Source organism: Ovis aries, chromosome 1 (assembly GCF_016772045.2).
Source record: "Ovis aries strain OAR_USU_Benz2616 breed Rambouillet chromosome 1, ARS-UI_Ramb_v3.0, whole genome shotgun sequence".
NCBI classification, from domain to species: Eukaryota; Metazoa; Chordata; class Mammalia; order Artiodactyla; family Bovidae; genus Ovis; species Ovis aries.
The window spans coordinates 231,435,459-231,457,288 of NC_056054.1; the positions used below are offsets into that span (position 1 = coordinate 231,435,459).

The window sequence follows — 21,830 nt, forward strand, 5'->3', positions numbered from 1 at the left end:
GAACAGATAAACAATAAGGTCCTACTATATAGCACAGGCAAAGAAGGCAATGGCACCCCACTCCAGTACTCTTGCCTGGAAAATCCTATGGACGGAGGAGCCTAGTAGGCTTCAGTCCATGGGGTTGCTAAGAGTCAGACACAACTGAGCGACTTCACTTTCACTTTTCACTTTCATGCATTGGAGAAGGAAATGGCAACCCACTCCAGTGTTCTTGCCAGGAGAATCCCAGGGACGGGGGAGCCTGGTGGGCTGCCATCTATGGGGTCACACAGAGTCGGACATGACTTAAGTGACTTAGCAGCAGCAGCATGTAGCACAGGGAACTATATTCAATATCCTGAGATAAATCATAATGGAAAAGAATACAAAAAAAGAATGTATATATACATATATAATTGAGTCACTTTCCTTTATAGCAGAAATTAGCACAACACTGTAAATCACTCGAACCTCAGTTTAAAAGAAAAAAATCAAAGAGAGAGTCCATATAGATCACTAAATCAAGGGGCCCAATAGTGAGAATAGGGTTTTGAACATAAAGCCAGTAAATGGTAAGAAAAAGAGATAAGAACTATGAACTAAGTAAAGATTAAGCGACTAATGGGCCCAATGTAAGGTGCTGAGAGCAAGCAATGTACCTGGGGGTCAAGGCCCAAGGAGATATTTAATAGAAGAATGTTGTGGATGCATGTGCTTCTGCAGGGAAAAGGGCAGGAAACAGAAAATTCAAGCTTCTTAAATAAGAGCATTTCCATCACATTTTGTAGAGCCTAGATCTTACATGATCGGTGTGGATAGAAGGATGGCTTTGTTCTAAAAGATGACTACAAAAATTAGGTTTAAAAGTGTGTACTTATTTGTAGATTGAGAAAAATCATTACAAAAACAACTGTAAATGTTAATAAATCCCATCAATATCACAAAATACTGAAACACAATATAACTTTTAAGTAAGTAACAGCTCTACAATACTTATTGCCTACAATTTTTGGCTACATGCTTCACAAGCACCTTTTCATATGAGAACCACTGTATAATAATACTTTATGCGAAGAGAATATAAAAATTATACAGCTTTTCATCTAGCATGGCCATTAGTTTTATTATCAGTGGTAATTTAGAAAGATTCTTTAAGCTTTAGAGTCCATTATTGGTAATATCATTTAAATATTAAGCATTGTCAAATTTGGAAAAATCCTTATGAGAATCTTTCATATATGATAAATTTTTGGAATTTCAAGTTTTATCGGAAAATGACACCTTAAATTATCTTTGAAATGATGAAACTAATGAACCAGTTTATCTCAGATGTCCTGAAATAGTATACCATGATTCTATGCTATATTCAGTAATGTCAAATTCAGCTTTTATCAAATCAGCAAGAAACTTGAATCTTTCTCCTCAATGTATTCAAATTTTGAACTCCTCTTCATTGAATGGATTACAAAATAATCCAAGAAATTTTACTGAAAATGTATCTCTTATGATTTAATCTAAAAAGAAGTTAAAATTTGTTTCGTGACAGAATAATTTCTATTGTTTAAATTGTTCATCTTCATTGCTTTTATTTCATTAATTCAAAAAAGCCATATACACCCTGATTTTTAATCTTCAATGTCTTGCTTGTGTAATTAATGCAGTCTAAAATGTCCAGCCAGTCCATTCTAAAGGAGATCAACCCTGGGATTTCTTTGGAAGGCATGATGCTAAAGCTGAAGCTCCAGTACTTTGGACACCTCATGCGAAGAGTTGACTCATTGGAAAAGACTCTGATGCTGGGAGGGATTGGGGGCAGGAGGAGAAGGGGATGACAGAGGATGAGATGGGTGGATGGCATCACGGACTCGATGGATGTGAGTCTGAGTGAACTCTGGGAGATGGTGATGGACAGGGAGGCCTGGCGTGCTGCGATTCATGGGGTCACAAAGAGTTGGACATGACTGAGCAACTGAACTGAACTGAACTGAAAATGTCTTTCTAAATGGCAGTTACAATGTATACTGTATACAATGTACAACTTGACTTTCCCTTTCAGATCCCCCAAATGTCAGTGACTATCCCAAAGTAAGATAAGGGAAATTATAACACAGAGACAGAGCTTTTACAATTTAAATTTATCCTACAAATTAAAACCAACCTACTTTTGCCAGGGGCACTACCAGAAGCTTGTGGGCGGGGGGGGGGGGGGGGCGCTCTGAAACTTAAGTATCATTTGAGTCACAGGAAATATGCCTGTATTGATAACTTTTAATTCTCTTCCTGAAATATATAAGGCAAGACACATAGCTGCTGAGAGATAAGTAGCACAAAGAATTTTAAGCAGAATATTGAGGAATTAGAATAGTATTGGGGAAATTGAGGACCTGGTGTATAACACTCTATATGTAGATATAAAGATTAGGATTTTAAGGGTAAATAAGCAGCGGTAAAAGTAGTAGAGTATTGGTAAAGTCCTTTACAGAGAACAATCGAACATGAAAACAAGATGAATTTAGATCCTTACTTTACATCATTCACAAAAGTTAAAATGGATCACTGACTTAAATTTAAGACCTAAAACTCTAAAACCTTTAGAACAAACTACTGGAAAAAATCTTGTGACCTTTGGTTAAGCAGAATTCTTCGATACATTACCAAAAGCACAATCCATAAAAGAGAACATTGATTAAATTGTATTCCACTGAAAATAACAACTATTGTTCTTCAAAAAGACACAATTATGAAAATGAAAAGATATGCCACAGCCTGGGATAAAAATTTGCAAATCATATTTCAAATAACAGACTTGTAACCAGAACATACAAAGAACTCTTACAATCTGATAACAAGAAAACAAACCAGTGAAAAAATAGACAAAATAGTTTAATATATTTCAGCAAATAACCATGCAAATGGTTAATAAACATATGAAAAAATGCCCAACACCATTAGTCATTTTGGAAACACATATCAAAGCACAATGAAGTACAATTTCACAGCTTCTAGAATGGCTATTATAAAAAAAAGACAATAAAAAAAGTTGGCAAGAACAAAGAAAAAGTAGAATCTTCATTCCTGGTAGGAATATAGGTACAGCCACTTTGCAAAATAATTTGGTAGTTTCTTAAGAGTTAAATATCAATTTACCATCAGTTGTTTAGTTCAGTTCAGTCACTCAGTTCAGTTCAGTCGCGCAGTTTGGGTTCAGTTTACCCAAACTCATGTCCATTGAGTCGGTGATGCCATCTAACGATCTCATCCTCTGTCCTCCCCTTCTCTTCCTGCCTTCAATCCTTCCCAACATCAAGGTCTTTTCAAATAGGTCAGCTCTTCGCATCAGGTGGCCAAAATATCAGTTTCAGTTTCAACATCAGTCCTTCAAATGAACACCCAGGACTGGTCTCCTTTAGGATGGACTGGTTGGATCTTCTTGCAGTCCAAGGGACTCTCAAGAGTCTTCTCCAACAACACAGTTCAAAAGCATCAATTCTTTGGCACTCAGCTTTCTTTATACTCCAACTCTCACATCCATACATGACCACTGGAAAACCATAGCCTTGACTAGACGGACCTTTGTTGGCAAAACAATGTCTCTGCTTTTTAATATGCTGTCTAGGTTAGTCATAACTTTCCTTCCAAGGAGTAAGTGTCTCTTAATTTCATGGCTACAGTCACCATCTGCAGTGATTTTGGAGCCCAAGAAAATAAAGTCAGCCACTGTTTCCCCATCTATTTGCCGTGAAGTGATGGGACCAGATGCCATGATCTTCATTTTCTGAATGTTGAGCTTCAAGCTAACTTTTTCATTCTCTTCTTTCACTTTCATCAAGAGGCTCTTTAGTTCCTCCTCACTTTCTGCCATAAAGGTGGTATCATCTGCATATCTGAGGTTATTGATATTTCTCACGGCAATCTTGATTCCAGCTTGTGCTTCTTCCAGCCCAGCATTTCTCATGATGTACTCTGCATATATGTTAAACAAGCAGGGTGACAATATACAGCCTTGACATACTGCTTTTCTTATTTGGAACCAGTCTGTTGTTCCATGTCCAGGTCTAACCATTGCTTCCTGACCTGCATACAGATTTCTCAAGAGGCAGGTTAGGTGGTCTGGTATTCCCATTTCTTTCAGAATTTTCTACAGTTTATTGTGATCCACACAGTCAAAGGCTTTGGTACGGTCAATAAAACAGAAATAGATGTTTTTCTGGAACTTTCTTGCTTTTTCGAAGATCCAGCAGATGTTGGCAATTTGATCTCAGGTTCCTCTGCCTTTTCTAAAACCAGCTTGAATATCTAGAAGTTCATGGTTCATGTATTGCTGAAGCGTGGCCTTGAGAATTTTGAGCATTACTTTACTAGTGTGTGAAATGGTGCAATTGTGTGGTAGTTTGAGCATTCTTTGGCATTGCCTTTCTTTGGAATTGGAATGAAAACTGACCTTTTCCAGTCCTGTGGCCACTGCTGTTTTCCAAATTTGCTGACACATTGAGTGCAGCACTTTCACAGCTTCATCTTTTAGGATTTTAAATAACTCAACTGGAATTCATCACCTCCACTAGCTTTGTTCGTAGTGATGCTTCCTAAGGCCCACTTGACTTCACATTCCAGGATGTCTGGCTCTAGGTGAGTGATCACACCATCATGATTATCTGGGTCGTAAAGCTCTTTTTTGTACAGTTCTTCTGTGTATTCTTGCCACCTCTTCTTAATATCTTCTGCTTCTGTTAGGTCCATAACATTTCTGTCCTTTATTGAGCCCACATTTGCATGAAATGTTCCCTTGATAGCTCTAACTTTCTTGAAGAGATCTCTAGTCTTTCCCATTCTGTTGTTTTCCTCTATTTCTTTGCATTGATCGCTGAGGAAGGCTTTCTTATCTCTTTCTTGATATTCTTTGGAACTCTGCATTCAGATGCGTATATCTTTCCTTTTCACCTTTGCTTTTCACTTCTCTTCTTTTCACAGCTACTTGTCAGGTCTCCTCAGACAGCCATTTTGCTTTTTTGCATTTCTTTTTCTTGGGGATGGTCTTGACCCCTGTCTCCTATACGATGTCACGAACATCTGTCCATAGTTCATCAGAGAATCTGTCTATCAGATCTAGGCCCCTAAATCTATTTCTCACTTCCACTGTATAATGATTAGGGATTTGATTCAGGTCATACCTGAATGGTCTAGTGGTTTTCCATACTTTCTTCAATTTAAGTTTGAATTTGGCTTTTTTTTTTTTTTAGTTTTTTTTTTCTTTTTTAAAAAATAAATTTATTTATTTTAATTGGGGCTAATTACTTTACAATATTGTATTGGTTTTGCCATACATCAACATGAATCTACCATGGGTGTACACGTGTTCCCCATCTTGAACCCCCTTCCCACCTCCCTCCCCATACCTAAGGAGTTCATGATCTGAGCCATAGTCAGCTTCCGGTCTTGTTTTTGCTGATTGTATATAGTTTCTTCATCTTTGGTTGCAAAGAATATAATCAATCTGATTTCAGTGTTGACTATCTGGTGTTGTCTATGTTTAGAGTCTTCTCGTGTTGTTGGAAGAGGGTGTTTGCTATGACCAGTACGTTCTCTACAACTCAGTAGTTCTGAATTATTGATACTTAGGTATTTACTCAAAAGAAATGAAACATACATCCACATAAAGTATGTGAGTGTTTACAGTAGCAGTATTCTACCAACAAGCAGAAAAAACCCAAATGCCTCTCAACTAATAAATGCTAACAAATGTCTTTCAACTAATAAAAATAAAATGGGGTAAATTCATACAATGGAATACCATTTAGCAATGAAAAGGAAAAAAATATAGCATAGATGAACGTCAAAAATATCAGTGAAAGATATCAGATATAAAAGAACACATTGTAGGAGTCCATGTAACTGAATTGTTCAGAAAAATACAAATCTATAAAAACAGGAAGAAGATAAGTAATTGCCTAGGATTGGCGGTAAAGATAGAGATTAATAGCAAATGGCATGAGGGTCTCCTCAGGATTATTCAAATATTCTAATATTGGAAGTGGTAATGGTTGCACAACTCAGTAGGTTTACTAAAAATCAGTACATTATCCACTTAAAAGGTTGTGGATTTTGTAGTTTGTAATTTATATGTCAAAAAGCTATTTAAATATATAAGGTTATTAACTACAGTATCAAGGGTAGAAAACAAAGAGAAGTCCGAAATGGTTGGGAGAATCAGAAAAAAAAGTAAATACTCGAAGTCTTAATGTGGCCGAAGAGTTGTTGTGAAAGTGAGAGATTTGGGGAGTTGGCTTTAAAGTTTCAGAAATGACAGACTCTGGATTTATTTACAAATAAGAAAAATTAAAGGATAAGTGTATTTCAAACAATTTACAGAAGATTCACAATAGGAATCCTTTAAAAGTAAGCATTAGTCTAAAATATTTCAAATATAGATTGATTTGGAATATTGGAGTTATACACATGCATGCATGCTGAGTTGCTTCAGTCATGTCCAGCTCTTTGCAACCTTATGGAACGCAGCCTGCTAGGCTCCTCTATCCATGGGGTTCTCCAAGCAAGAATAGTGGAGTGGGTTGCCATTCCCTCTTTACATAAAGTGAAGTATACCTATATTTCACACTGTTTTTTAATATCTATTTTACAGGTTTTCAAAAGTTAGTTTCCATTCTCAAAAGACACTTTAGTCTAAATAGCAGATGTGCTGAGCTAACTGAGGCAAACCACAGATACTCCTCCTCATCATCCCTTTGCAAGAGACAGGTTGGAAATGATGTCAGGGAAAATACCAAGCATGAAGAACACTTTGTTGCAGGCTAGGTGATTAAACTGGATGGCAACTAAACAAATGAGAGGATAATTTAAAAAGAGCAAAGTGAATCAAAGACATAGTTCACTAATCTCTTGAAAGTTCCTTTTGGGCTCCACAGGTTAAGATGATTACATCTGAGTAGCTAAAGCTCAAGCTTCTTTTTCTTACCACCTTAAGAGAGAATACTATAAGCTCCTTTTCTTTATCCACAGCAAACTCAAAGTTTTATGTTCTAGTAGATACTTTTTAAATACAGTAAACTAGTTTAAAACGAGCCTTTAGTAAGGCAACAAAATCACTGAACTCTACCACTTTGGGTTTGATTTTATTTCCACCTGATTGCTCTTTGCCATGCAATGCACCTACTACTGAGAGAATTAATAAAACAAGTAATTACCTTTATTCATCAGTGACAAACTTTATTTACATTGTGTCTAGTTATATGGTTACTTTCAAAATTTTTAGTATGCTACTTTTAAAAATAAATCAGACCCCATACTCCCAATTAGGAGAAGGCAATAGCACCCCACTCCAATAGTCTTGCCTGGAAAATCCCATGGATGGAGGAGCCTGGTAGGCTGCAGTCCATGCTAAGGGTTGGACACGACTGAGCAACTTCCCTTTCACTTTTCACTTTCATGCATTAGGAGAAGGAAATGGCAACCCACTCCAGTGTTCTTGCCTGGAGAATCCCAGGGACGGGGGAGCCTGGTGGGCTGCCATCTATGGGGTCGCACAGAGTCAGACACGACTGAAGCGACTTAGCAGCAGCAGCATACTCCCAATTTGTGATCTTTTAGCTAGAAATATAAGGAAATGGCAAACCACTCCAGTATTCTTGCCTGGAGAATTCCATGGACAAGCCTGGAGGGCTGCAGTCCATGGGGTCACAAAAAATTGGACATGACTAAGTGACTAACTTTCACTTTCATATAAAAATCATAGATCTTTTGAAAGCATTTGAAAAAATAACCAGTAAAATGATGACAAAATTAGAACACAGAATAAAAATAGCATTTAAAGATGTATACGTTTCTTCAAGAATTTAAAATACTACAAATCACATGTAAAATGTAAATAATAAAGACTAGCTGTATCAGTCCATAATGGCCATAATATTCTGAAGCAGCATTAATTATCTAATTTAGTCCTAGTCTAACCTTTGAAATGTAGTCAATCCTGCCATCCATAATGGCATTTATGGATAAAAAAATGGGTTTCCCTAGCAGACTTGGGCAAAAGCTATTGTTGGAGCCAAGATTGAATACTGATGGTCCTGACTAAAATGGAGAGTTGAGGTCACCTGGGTGGTATCCTGCTGGTTCAATATAGATTTCTATGAAAAGGCAGAGATTTCTGATGACAAAAGTTACCATCTGTTTTGTGAGTAGACTCATTCATTCATTCAAACATCAGTTTTGTGTAAGGTATTAATGAAACATAGATGGTTAACAGGTTTTCACCAGACACTCCATATAAATTATTAGTCAGATCATTTTTTTAACAGAAAAATATTTTTAAGAATAACTAGTAGTTTGGAAAAAATAAGAACATTAAAAATATTCACCTGGCATATTATTTTAGTCAACCTGAACCTGTGTCTATTTGTAATATTCATTTAACTTATTCCACTTTTCTAAGAGCTAAAAGTTATTCAATTTGAAAATTATTCATTCTTTCTGATATGTGCAATATATTTATTTTTTAAAAATACTTCCTATTTTTTTAGACTGTTGGGTTTTACCTTTAGTTATTATAAACCCTCTGAAGATTATATAAAAACAGATTTACACCTTTTATGTTGGAAACTTCTAAATTTATAAGTCTATTACTATCCAGTTAGAAAATTTCTCCATTCTATTCTTTTCATGTCACTGAACTATCAGGAGATCACATGCACCAAGAAATACTGGTCAAGAGGAAAATGAATTAGTTACTGTGCTTTCATTCTAAATGACCCTGAAAATAAGAACAAGGTGTTTGCCTGATTTAAATGTTACTGGCAGGATTTTCCTGGTGGTCCAGTGGTTAAGAATCCACCTACCAATGCAGAGGGCATGGGTTCTTTGATTTCTGATTTGGGAAGATCCCACATTCTTCTAAGAAACTAAGCCTGTGCACCACACACTGCTGAGCTCACAAGCTACAGCTACTGAAGCCCACACATGCTCTAGAGCCCTTGCTCCACAAGGAGAGAAGCCACTAGAATGAGAAGCTCCCACAACTGCAACAAGGACTCAGCACGTGCCCCTCAGCCCCCCAAAAGAGGTTACCAGTGAAAATATTCAGTTGACGTAATAGCTTTCAAAAAGTGTTTACATTTTTAGCAACACTATAACATTAAGCTATATAAAAACATAAACTATATTATTAAAATGTGTTTGAATGTTTCTAAACTTAGTATTAAATGAGTGTATCTTTTCAATACTATAACTTTCCTTTTTTTTTTTAAGGAATCTTACTTACCTGAAGATTTGTGATTGTTTTTGTTTAATTTTTAACTCCTGTTGCAACTGACTCAATTCTTTCTGTACCCTCTGAAATTCATCTTGGTAACTTTTTAACTTCATGCTTGCATCTTGAATCCTAAAAATATAAATAAATAACAACTATTATAAATCTAAATATTTCCTCATCAGTACTTTATAAAAATTTAGAACCATTTTTTTCATTTCAGCACTATTTACAATAGCCAGGACATGGAAGCAACCCAAATGTTCATCAGCAGAGGAATGGATGAAGATGTGGTACACATATATACATGGAGTATTACTCAGCCATAAAAAAGAACAAAATAATACCATTTGCACCAACATGGATGGACCTAGAAATTGTCATACTCAGTGAAGTCAGACACAGAAAGACAAATATCATATAACATCACTTATATGTGGAATGTAAAAAAGGTGTATAAATGAACTTAGTTACAGAACAGAAGCAGAGTCATAAGATATAGAAGACAAACATACAGTTACCAGGGAATGAGAAGGGGGAGAAATAAATTGGGAGGTTGGGATTGACATGTACACAGTACTATATAAAAAATATAGGGTTGGCCAAAACATTTGAATGAACGTTTTGGCCATCTCAATAAATAACTAATAAGAACCTAGTAAGAATCTGTGTGTAGCACAGGGACTTCTACTCAATACTCTTAATGGTTATACTGGAAAATAATATTTTAAAATGAGTGGATATATGTATATGTACAACTGATTCATTTTGCTATACACATGAAACTAACACAAGATCATAAATCAACTATACGCCAATAAAAATTTTTTAAATTAAATCTACTTTCAATAAAAATAAATAAAAGGAGAAAACTATGCTTCTTTTATAGGCAAAGTAAATGTATAGAAAAAGTATAGAGAGAAACATGCTGCTGCTGCTGCTGCTAAATCACTTCAGTCGTGTCTGACTCTGTGCGACCCCATAGACAGCAGCCCACCAGGCTCCGCCATCCCTGGGATTCTCCAGGCAAGAACACGAGTGGGTTGCCATTTCTTTCTCCAAAGCATAAAAGTGAAAAGTGAAAGTGAAGTCGCTCAGTCATGTCCAACTCTTTGCAACGTCATGGATTGCAGTCTCCCAGGCTCCTCCATCCATGGGATTTACCAGGCAAGAGTACTGGAGTGGGTTGCCATTGCCTTCTCCAGAGAAACATGCCAAATAGCCATTATCCCTGGGGAGAGAGTAGAACTGACAGGCAGAAATGCAACAAATATTGAAGGGAAGCATAACTTGTACTCTTTATCTTCTGTAGTGTTTGAATTTTTGCAATGAAGATGTATTTTTACTTGAAATACTAATTAAAATGTACCTAAACAAATAGTTTAACTTTTATCAAAGTAATACCTGTTAAATGTCAAATTTTACTGAGTTAGAAAAAATATTAATCATTTGCTTTTACCCCAATTTTTACTGCCAAAAATAACTACTTTCAACTTTTTTATTCTTGTATTTACCTGTACATTATTAAATAACATACTTACACTGTTAGTTCTTAAATTTCATTTTAGATATTACCTAGTGAATTACAAATCAGTTAAGATCTGGTTCTGCTACTTAACTGAGACCTGAATATGATGACTTAAATATACAGAAGTATATTATCTTACATAAGATGAACGTATTGGTAGCCAGTCCAATGCTGATATATGATAGCTTGAGTGTATCATCACAGCCCCAGGATCCTTTCAACTCTCTGGTCTACTATAATTGGTGTGTGTTCATTATTCTCATGGTCTATGATAATTGCAAAAACACTGACCATTACTTTCCTATTCCAGACCACCAGCAGCAGAAGGCTCCTCTGTCCCTTTCAAGGAGATTTCCTGGAAGTACCTCTGTATACTTCTCCTGAACCTAAATATCTGACTGTTCCTAGCTGAAAGTGAATCTGAAAAATATAATGTTTTAATTGGAAAGATTGACCCCCAGATATATCCATAATTCTATTACAAAGGAAGAAAGAAGAATGTATGTTGGGATGGGTAGCTTGCAATCTTTAACACAATCCTAAAAAGAATTAACCCTCCTATACATACCTACACACCTACAGAGACATATACATATGCACACATACCACACGCACACACATACACCACATGCACACAGACAAAGCCTTCTTCCCCTCATCCTTCCAATATAGTTAAAATAATCTTTCTATCTAGTGTTGATATTATTCACTAGTGCGCTACATGTTATGCCATGATCACATTTTTTCTTTACCATATGTTTATTTCTATATAATCTAGTATTTAAAATTTTTTTTAATTATGAAAGTATGATAACATATTTACAGGAGACTTGGAAAATACAGGACAAGGTTATATATAACCCATGTCCCTTATACCTCCTGCATTGGCAGGGGTGGAGCAGGAAAAATTTTAAATGATCCTAGTACATTTTATGATGCTGAAAGTAAGGAAGAGTTCAAGGGAAGACAGAGGCATGTTAAAAGGGCACAGGTGCCATGTGAAAGAGCTCCTAATGGCTGAACTGGAATGACTGAGCACCAAAATATATAACTGTAATATTGGGTTCAGTTCAGCTCAGTTCAGTTCAGTCGTTTAGTCGTGTCTGACTCTTTGCGACCCCATGAATCGCAGCACGCCAGGCCTCCCTGTCCACCACCAAGTCCCAGAGTTCACTCAGACTCACGTCCATCGAGTCCGTGATGCCATCCAGCCATCTCATCCTGGGTCATCCCCTTCTCCTCCTGCCCCCATCTCTCGCAGCATCAGTCTTTTCCAATGAGTCAACTCTTCACATGAGGTGTCCAAAGTACTGGAGCTTCAGCTTCAGCATCATTCCTTCCAAAGAAATCCCAGGGTTGATCTCCTTCAGGATGGACTGGTTGGATCTCCTTGCAGTCCAAGGGACCCTCAAGAGTCTTCTCCAACACTACAGTTCAAAAGCATCAATTCTTTGGTGCTCAGCCTTCTTCACAGTCCAACTCTCACATCCATACATGACCACAGGAAAAACCATAGCCTTGACTAGGCAGACCTTAGTCGGCAAAGTAATGTCTCTGCTTTTGAATATACTATCTAGGTTGGTCATAACTTTTCTTCCAAGGAGTAAGCATCTTTTAATTTCATGGCTGCAATCACCATCTGCAGTGATTTGGGAGCCCAAAAATAAAGTCTGACACTGTTTCCATTATTTCCCATCTATTTCCCATGAAGTGATGGGACCAGATGCCATGATTTTCGTTTTCTGAATGTTGAGCTTTAAGCCAACTTTTTCGCTCTCCTCTTTCACTTTCATCAAGAGGCTTTTAGCTCCTCTTCACTTTCTGCCATAAAGGTGGTGTCATCTGCATATCTGAGGTTATTGATATTTCTCGCAGCAATCTTGATTCCAGCTTGTGTTTCTTCCAGTCCAGCGTTTCTCATGATGTACTCTGCATAGAAGTTAAATAAGCAGGGTGACAATATACAGCCTTAACGTACTCCTTTTCCTATTTGGAACCAGTCTATTGTTCCATGGCCAGTTCTATCTGTTGCTTCCTGACCTGCATACAGATTTCTTAAGAAGCAGGTTAGGTGGTCTGGTATTCCCATTTCTTCCAGAATTTTCCGCAGTTGATTGTGATCCACACAGTCAAAGGCTTTGGCATAGTCAATAAAGCAGAAATAGATGCTTTTCTGGAACTCTCTTGCTTTTTCCATGATCCAGCGGATATTGGCAATTTGATCTCTGGTTCCTCTGCCTTTTCTAAAACCAGCTTGAACATCAGGGAGTTCACAGTTCATGTACTGCTGAAGTCTGGCTTGGAGGATTTTGAGCATTACTTTACTAGCATGTGAGATGAGTTATAACCCACAAAATAAAAGTAAGTGAATCCATACTGACATTAACAAATAATTTAATAGTTAAATAGGAGAGAAGAAACAGTTGTTCCTTACAGAAAAACTCTGATTAAAAAATATAGAAGGAATGAGAAAAAGAAAAAGCATTAGAAGAGAACAATAATAACTGCTGTAAGCAAAATCTATGGTAAAAAGTACGTGATAGTTTAAGGAGAAATAGAATATTTGAATATTCTCAAAGTTTCTACCCCCAAACATTTATTAATTATAAAGGGGAAAATAATAATTTTTCAATGGAGGAAGCCGGAAACACCACCTCAGCCAAGTGATCAAGGTTCAACATCATCTGCAAAAAAACATACTGAGGTTATATACACTTTGATTTGATACACTGAAAAGGGCACATCGTTTCTGTAGCATTCTTGATAAAAAATTAATAATCTCTATAAAATTATGGGTAAACATCAGACAAACCCAAATTGAGGGGATTCTACAAAACAACTGACCAGTTCTCTTCAAAAACCTCCAGTCACAAAAGACAAAGAAAGACTGTCACAGATCAAAGAAGATTAAAAAGATATGAGGTCTAATTGCAATCAGTGACCCCAAATTGAACCGTGAACTGGAAAAAAGATGTCAGTGGAAAAACTGATAAGATCAAACAAAATCTGTAGGTTAGTTAATAGTATTATACCAATGCTAATTTCTTAGATTTTATAACTGTACCAAATTTATGGAAGGTGTTAACATTAGAGGGGCTTGGTATATGAGAAAATGCTGTACTATTTTTGCAACTTTCTATAAGTCTACGATTATTTCAAAATAAAAAGTTAGAAAATCACTTGTATATATTTAATGAATAATTTGTACATGTGAATGCATCTGTGTTACAAACTATGTTGTAAAAAGGTGGATATACATTAAATTTTAGAAGTTATGCAATTTTTATATTAAAAAAATGAAACACCTTCATGGTCAATATTAGAGAAACATTAAGTAACCTATGTTCCTATGGAATACTATATTTTAAAAAAAGAATGAAGTAGATTTTTATGTCCTGGCATGGAAAGAATGCCAAGACTTAACAAGAAAAAAACAAAAAGCAAGTTGTAATTTACAGGTCAACAAGGGTTTCCAGACACTCTTGTGTGAATGTAAATTACACAACTACTTTGACTAAATAGTAGGATCTATGAAGCCTGGCCATATGCATAATGCCATGACCCAGAATTTCCACACCTGGTACATATCCAATAGAAAAATGTGCTCAAATGTTTACCAAAGACATGCATACAAATGTCATGGCAGCACTGATTTTAATAGCCCCAAAGTGTGAACACCCAAATGCTTATTCACAGCAGAATAGATAAATCCATCATGGTATATTCATACCATGGAAAACTGAACAGCAATAAGAATGAACAAACAGCAGTTACCCATAACAAGATGGGATGCATATCGTAAACATAATGCTAAGTAAAGAAAATTAGGCAAAAGAATACATACTCTACTATTCCATTTACATAAAGTTCAAAAATAGGCAAAATTGATCCATGGTGTTATAAGTCAAGGCTAGTTTCCTTTAAGTGGGTGACTAAGATAAGTACAAGAGGGATTCTAGGGGGATGTCAATGTTCAGTTTCATGATATGGGTGCTGATTACATGAGAAATTCACTTTGTGAAATTTAGTTTTAGCTGTACATGTATTATTTGTGCATTTTTCTCATATATGTTATACTTCAATAAAAGTTTATAAAAATAAAATAAAATTAGAATTTAAAAAGCACCTAATCTCACAATATGTGTTTATCTAAGGTTGGTAAATTGGTCAAAAAGCCCAGAAATATTTGAAGAAAATTTAATCTCATTAGTATATTTGGGGGTTAAGTGAAATTTGTATAAACATTCCTTAATAAAACATGTGGAATATAGCCAATATTTTATAATAACTGTAAATGGAATATAACCTTTAAAATTATATGAAAAATTAAATTCTTTTAGAAAGCCCATTGCAGCTATTAAGATTTACCCAGAAAAGAATTCTAGGACTTCCCTGGTGGTTCAGTGGATGGGAGTCCACCTGCCAATGCAGGAGATACAGATTTGATCACTGGTCTAGGAAGATTCCACATGCCGCAGAGCAACTCAGCCCATGAACCACAACTACTGAGCCTGAGGTGTAGAGCCCACGAGCCACAACTTCTGAGCCTGTGTGCTGCAACTACTGAAGACGGTGTGCCTAGAGACTGTACTCCACAAGAGAAGCCACCATAATGAGAAGCTCGCACACACAGTGAAGACTAGCCCCCACCCAACTCACCACAACTAGAGAAAGCTGATACAAAAAAGAAAGAAAGAAAGCAACAAATACCCAGCACAGCCAAAAATATATATATATATTTTTTAAAAGGAACTTGAAGATTTTTTTTTACAAACATTTTCCTATTTGTAATTAGGAAAAGAATGCACATTAAAACTTTATAACGTCATATTCCCCAAATGAATATTACTTGTAAATCACATCTCAAGCCCTCTGACAACACTCCCTGAAAAGTTAGGTCACGTTAGTTCACTCTGTTTTGTCTTTGCTAATGCTACTTTACTTCTTTCAATCAAACTGATATGGCTAAAAGTGATATGCATGAAAGGTATTAATGTTCACTTTTATTGTATACATTATATTGTTTATGAAATAAATAATTCATAAAATATTTTAATCCAATATGTACTATGCAAGCACATGGTTTTCTCTAAGAAAATTCTGCATGGAATTTGAACACTATGTTGATTGATGTGAGGACATGCTGTTGTCTAGTGAGAGGGTGTTCCTGAAAACAGTAAGACCAACAGCATGTTCTAGTGGACAGAGTTCTGTACTGGGAGTTAGATGACTTGTATTATAACCCTCTTGCCAATGCAACCATGAGAACAACACAGTTATTACCCTTATCTATTTTCCAGTTTTTCCCTTAGCCAACTTGATTAAAATGGATTGTGGTAAGAATCACAGAGTTCTAAAACAAATTCGGGAATGGTATTATTGTCTCTTCTTACATATTTTCATTTGGATCATTCTTTATCAGTGTTATTCATAATAAAAAATATTCTAAAAGAAAATACTTTTAAATGTCCTTTTAACGTCCCTCCATTCTGTAGTCAAATGCTTTAGAAAAGACAACAAGAAAGCCAATCACATCATTGGGTATTTTACCACGTGAAACCTAAGCTTCTTTTTGTCAAGGTCCTGGCTTGAAGGAGTCACTTGTTTTTAGTCTTTCCATCAAACTGGTTTTGCAGCAATTTGAGATGACAGATGGAAGTTCAAGGTATGAAAAAAATAGAGTGGAGGATTTTCAGGATTGTGTCCTACAAAGAACTGACAGGAAAAGGCATCTAACTATCAAGGGGAAAATTAGAATTACAACAGAGAAATCAATCAAAACAAGATAGTACTTCAAGAGTTCTTGGGAAATGGATTTTAGACATTGACATATGACTACCAGAAGTGGCTGCTGTAACCACTCTATTGGAATCAATCACTATCGAAATGCATCCAGAAAATTACCTTTCTAGAAAACAGACAATGAGAGTGGGAAGCCCACGTATGTAGGTAGGTAAATCACGTAGAATTCAATTAAACTAGAAAGAATTCTTATTTTGCAGAGAAAAGTCATAAGCACTCTGTAAAACCCCAGAGGCAGAACCCAAGCTCCTTTGCCTATTATCAAGACCTATGGCAACTTCAAAAATGTCAACAAGAGATTACACAGGATTGGAAATGTCACTAACATATAAGTTCTACTGTATAGAAGAGTAACAATATTTAAGACAAAATTATTTGTGAACACAATTTCCTCTTGCATGGCATTCTATTCCTTTTATTTTTAAAAATTAGTGTGATATTTATATCTTACTACAAAAGTTCTAACTTGGTTATCAAAATATATTCTTCTGCTAAAGTAGTTTTACTTTTATCCTGAACAGTCATTACCCTGGTTCAGTTCAATTCAGTTGCTCAGTAGTGTCTGACTCTTTGCGACCCCATGGACTGCAGCACACCAGGCTTCCCTGTCCCTCACCAACTCCTGGAGCCTACTCAAACTCACGTCCATCGCACTAGTGATGCCATCCAACCATCTCATACTCTGTCGTCCCCTCTCCTCCCATCTTCAATCATTCCCAGCATCAAGGAGTTTTCCAATGAGTCAGTTCTTCCCATCAGGTGGCCAGAGTATTGGAGTTTCAGCTTCAGCATCAGTCCTTCCAATGAATATTCAGGACTGATTTCCTTTAAGACTGGTTGGATCTCCTTGCTGTCCAAGGGACTCTAAAGAGTCTTCTCCGACATCACATTTCAAAGCAAAAATTCTTCTGCGCTCAGCTTTCTCTATAGCCCAAGTCCCACATCCATACATGACTACTGGAAAAACCAGAGCGTAGACTAGATGGACCTTTGTTGGCAAAGTAACGTCTCTGCTTTTTAATATGCTTTCTAGATTGGTCATAGCTTTTCTTCCAAGAAACAAGCATCTTTTAATTACATGGCTGGAGTCACCATCTGCAGTGATTTTGTAGCCCAAGAAAATGAATTCTGTCAGTTTCCACTGTTTCCCCATCTATTCGCCAAGAAGTGATGGGACCAGATACCATGATCTTAGTTTTCTGAATGTTGAGTTTTAAGCCAGTTTTTTTCACTCTCCTCTTTCACTTTCATCAAGAGGCTCTTTAGTTCTTCTTCACTTTCTGCCATAAGGGTGGTGTCATCTGCATATCTGAGATTATTGACCTTTCTCCCAGCAATCTTGATTCCAGCTTGTGCTTTATCCAGCCTGACATTTTGCATGATGCACTCTGCATATAAGTTAAATAAGCAGGGTGACAATATACAGCCTTGACATATTCCTTTCCTGTTTGGAACCAGTCTGTTGTTTCATGTCCAGTCCTAACTGTTGCTTCTTGACCTGCATACAGAATCTCTAGAGGCAGGCGAGGTGGTCTGGTACTCCCATCGCTTTAAGAATTGTCCACAGTTTGTTGTGATCCACACAAGTCAAAGGCTTTGGCATAGTCAATAAAGCAAAAGTAGATTTTTTTTGGAATTCTTTTGCTTTTTCAATGATCCAGTGCATGTTGGCAATTTGATCTCTGATTTCTCTGCCTTTTCAAAGCCCATCTTGAACATCTAGAAGTTCTCGTTTCACGTACTATTGAAGCCTGGCTTGGAGAATTTTGAGCATTATTTTGCTAGTGTGTGAAATGAGTGCAATTATGCAGTAGTTTGAATATTCTTTGGCATTGCCTTTCTTTGGGATTGAATGAAAACTGACCTTGTCCAGTCCTGTGGCCACTGCTGAGTTTTCCAAATTTGCTGGCATATTCAGTGAAGCACTTTCACAGCAAAATCTTTCAGGATTTGAAATCGCTCAACTGGAATTCCATCACCTCCACTAGCTTTGTTCGTAGTGATGCTTTCTAAAGCCCACTTGACTTCACGTTCCAGGATGTCTGGCTCTAGATGAGTGATCACACCATCATGATTATCTTGGTCATGAAGCTCTTTCTTGTACAGTTCTGTGTATTCTTGCCCCTTCTTAATATCTTCTGCTTAATATCTTCTACTTCTGTGTCCACACCATTTCTGTCCCTTATCGAGCCTATCTTTGCATGAAATGTTCCCTTGGTATCTCTAATTTTCTTGAAGAGATCTCTAGTTTTTCCCTTTCTATTGTTCCACTCTATTTCTTTGCACTGATCACTGAGAAAGGCTTTCTTATCTCTCCTTGCTATTCTTTGGAACTCTGCATTCAGGTGGATATATCTTTCCTATTCTCCTTTGCATTTAGCTTCTCTTCTTTCTCAGCTATTTGTAATGCCTTGTCAGACAACCATTTTGCCTTTTTGCATTTCTTTTTCTTGGGGATGGTCTTGATCCCTGCCTCCTGTACAATGTCATGAACCTCTGTCCATAGTTCTTCAGGCACTCTCTCTCAGATCTAATCCCTTGAATCTAGCTGTCACTTTTATTGTATAATCATAAGGAATTTGATTTAGGTCATACCTGAATGGTCTAGTGGTTTTCCCTAGATTCTTCAATTTAAGTCTGAATTTGGCAATAAGAAGTTCATTATCTGAGCCACAGTCAGCGCCTGCTCTTATCTTTGCTGACTGTATAGAGTTTCTCCATCTTTGGCTGCAAAGGATATAATCAATCTGATTTCAGTATTGAACATCTGATGATGTACATGTGTAGAGTCTTCTCTTGTGTTGTTGGAAGAGGGTGTTTGCTATGACCAGTGGATTGCACATTGACCTTGTACAATGCATTCCTTAATAGTTTGACTCCTTCTGAAACGTGCTTGCCTTATTGAGTTAAGGATCAGGAATACTTAGCTTTGCTAATAGGAAAGGCTCTCAAAAGTCTAATATTAAAAGTCTAACGTCTAAAATCTAAAACACATTCATATTCATTCCCTCCTCTTTCCTTTCCCCTCTGTCTCTGTCTCTCCCCACCCTCTCCCAATATGGTGAGAGAAAGGTATCTTGCATTGTATTGAATCAACATTGCTTGCTAAATTAACCTCATGTGAGTTTTATTCAGTCTTTGATTATTCACTTATTTCCCCCCGGTCTCTTTAATATGCACAGAGTGTATTAAAACAATAGATCTTCTTTTGACTAAATATGATAAGCTTCACTAGTAGTACAGAAACTGAAAATGGCTCCGTCGTGTCTTTGTAACCCCATGGACTATATACAGTCCATGGAATACTCCAGGCCAGATTACTGGAGTATGTAGCCTTTCCCTTCTCCAGGGGATCTTCCCAACCCACGGATAGAACCCAGGACTCCTGCATTGCAGGTGGATTCTTTACCAGCTGAGCCACAAGGGAAGCCCAAGAATACTGGAGTGGGTTGCCTATCCCTTTTCCAGCGAATCTTCCCAACACAGGAATCAAATGGGGGTCTACTGCATTGCAAGTTGATTCTTTACCAACTGAGCTATCAGGGAAGACCCTAGTGAAGAAACAGATGTTAAAACTCTAAACCCTGACTTAATAAAGAGCCAAAACACATATTTTAGAGTTGATGTATACACTTCACAAAACAGAAGCAAAATGTTTTACTGTATTTTTATTGAAAGTAAAGAAATAAAAGACAATTTAGAGAAAAAATGAAATCTCCATTGTTTTAAAGTGTTCTTAATAAAATCACATTACTCATATAAAACACAGTTTTACATAATGGGCTTCTCTGGTAGCTCATACGGTAAAGACTCTGCCCGCGATGCAGGAGACCTGGGTTCACTCCCTAGGTTGGGAAGGTCCCCTGGAGAAGGGCATGGCAACCCATTCCAAGTATTCTACCCTAGAGAATTACATGGCGAGAGGAACCTGATGGGCTACAGTCCAGGGACTCATAAAGAGTTGGACACGACTGAGTGACTAACACTTTCACTTTCACTATCACTTTAAGAACTCTAAATAAAAATTACCTATTTATTCTTTAATGCAAGAACTTAACATTTCTTACTTCCCTAACTGTTCTCTCCTAGTAGTTTAGGTAGCAAGTTCAGTTCAGTTCAGTCCCTCAGTTGTGTCCGACTCTTTGTGACCCCATGAATCGCACCACGCCAGGCCTCCCTGTTCATCACCATCTCCCGGAGTTCACTCAGACTCACGTCCATCGAGTCCGTGATGCCATCCAGCCATCTCATCCTGGGTCGTCCCCTTCTCCTCCTGCCCCCATCTCTCCCAGCATCAGAGTCTTTTCCAATGAGTCAACTCTTCGCATGAGGTGTCCAAAGTACTGGAGCTTCAGCTTCAGCATCATTCCTTCCAAAGAAATCCCAGGGTTGCTCTCCTTCAGAATGGACTGGTTGGATCTCCTTGCAGTCCAAGGACCCTCAAGAGTCTTCTCCAACACCACAGTTCAGAAGCATCAGTTCTTTGGCGCTCAGCCTTCTTCACAGTCCAACTCTCACATCCATACATGACCACAGGAAAAACCATAGGCTTGACTAGGCGGACCTTAGTCGGCAAAGTAATGTCTCTGCTTTTGAATATACTATCTAGGTTGGTCATAACTTTTCTTCCAAGGAGTAAGCGTCTTTCAATTTCATGGCTGCAGTCACCATCTGCAGTGATTTTGGAGCCCCCAAAAATGAAGTCTGACACTGTTTCCACTGTTTCCCCATCTATTTCCCATGAAGTGATGGGACCAGATGCCATGATCTTCATTTTCTGAATGTTGAGCTTTAAGCCAACTTTTTCGCTCTCCTCTTTCACTTTCATCAAGAGGCTCTTTAGTTCCTCTTCACTTTCTGCCATAAGGGTGGTGTCATCTGCATATCTGAGGTTATTGATATTTCTCCCAGCAATCTTGATACCAGCTTGTGTTTCTTCCAGTCCAGCGTTTCTTGTGATGTACTCTGCATATAAGTTAAATAAGCAGGGTGACAATATACAGCCTTGACGTACTCCTTTTCCTATTTGGAACCAGTCTGCTGTTCCATGTCCAGTTCTAGCTGTTGCTTCCTGACCTGCATACAGATTTCTCAAGAAGCAGGTTAGGTGGTCTGGTATTCCCATTTCTTCCAGAATTTTCCACAGTTGATTGTGATCCACACAGTCAAAGGCTTTGGCATAGTCAATAAAGCAGAAATAGATGTCTTTCTGGAACTCTCTTGCTTTTCCATGATCCAGCAGATGTTGGCAATTTGATCTCT

General features: G+C 37.3%; 1 protein-coding gene across 6 annotated transcripts in view; it reads right to left on the reverse strand.

Annotated features, from left to right (window-relative positions):
* The window catches only part of LEKR1 (leucine, glutamate and lysine rich 1), a 229,083-nt gene that overhangs the window by 144,081 nt on the left and 63,172 nt on the right, over nt 1-21,830 (reverse strand). For all 6 annotated transcript variants that reach the window (XM_060394362.1, XM_060394355.1, XM_060394367.1 and 3 more), the window contains one exon: nt 9,251-9,370. In XM_060394362.1, the coding sequence (XP_060250345.1) occupies nt 9,251-9,370 (120 nt within the window). The remainder of the gene's footprint in view (nt 1-9,250; nt 9,371-21,830) is intronic.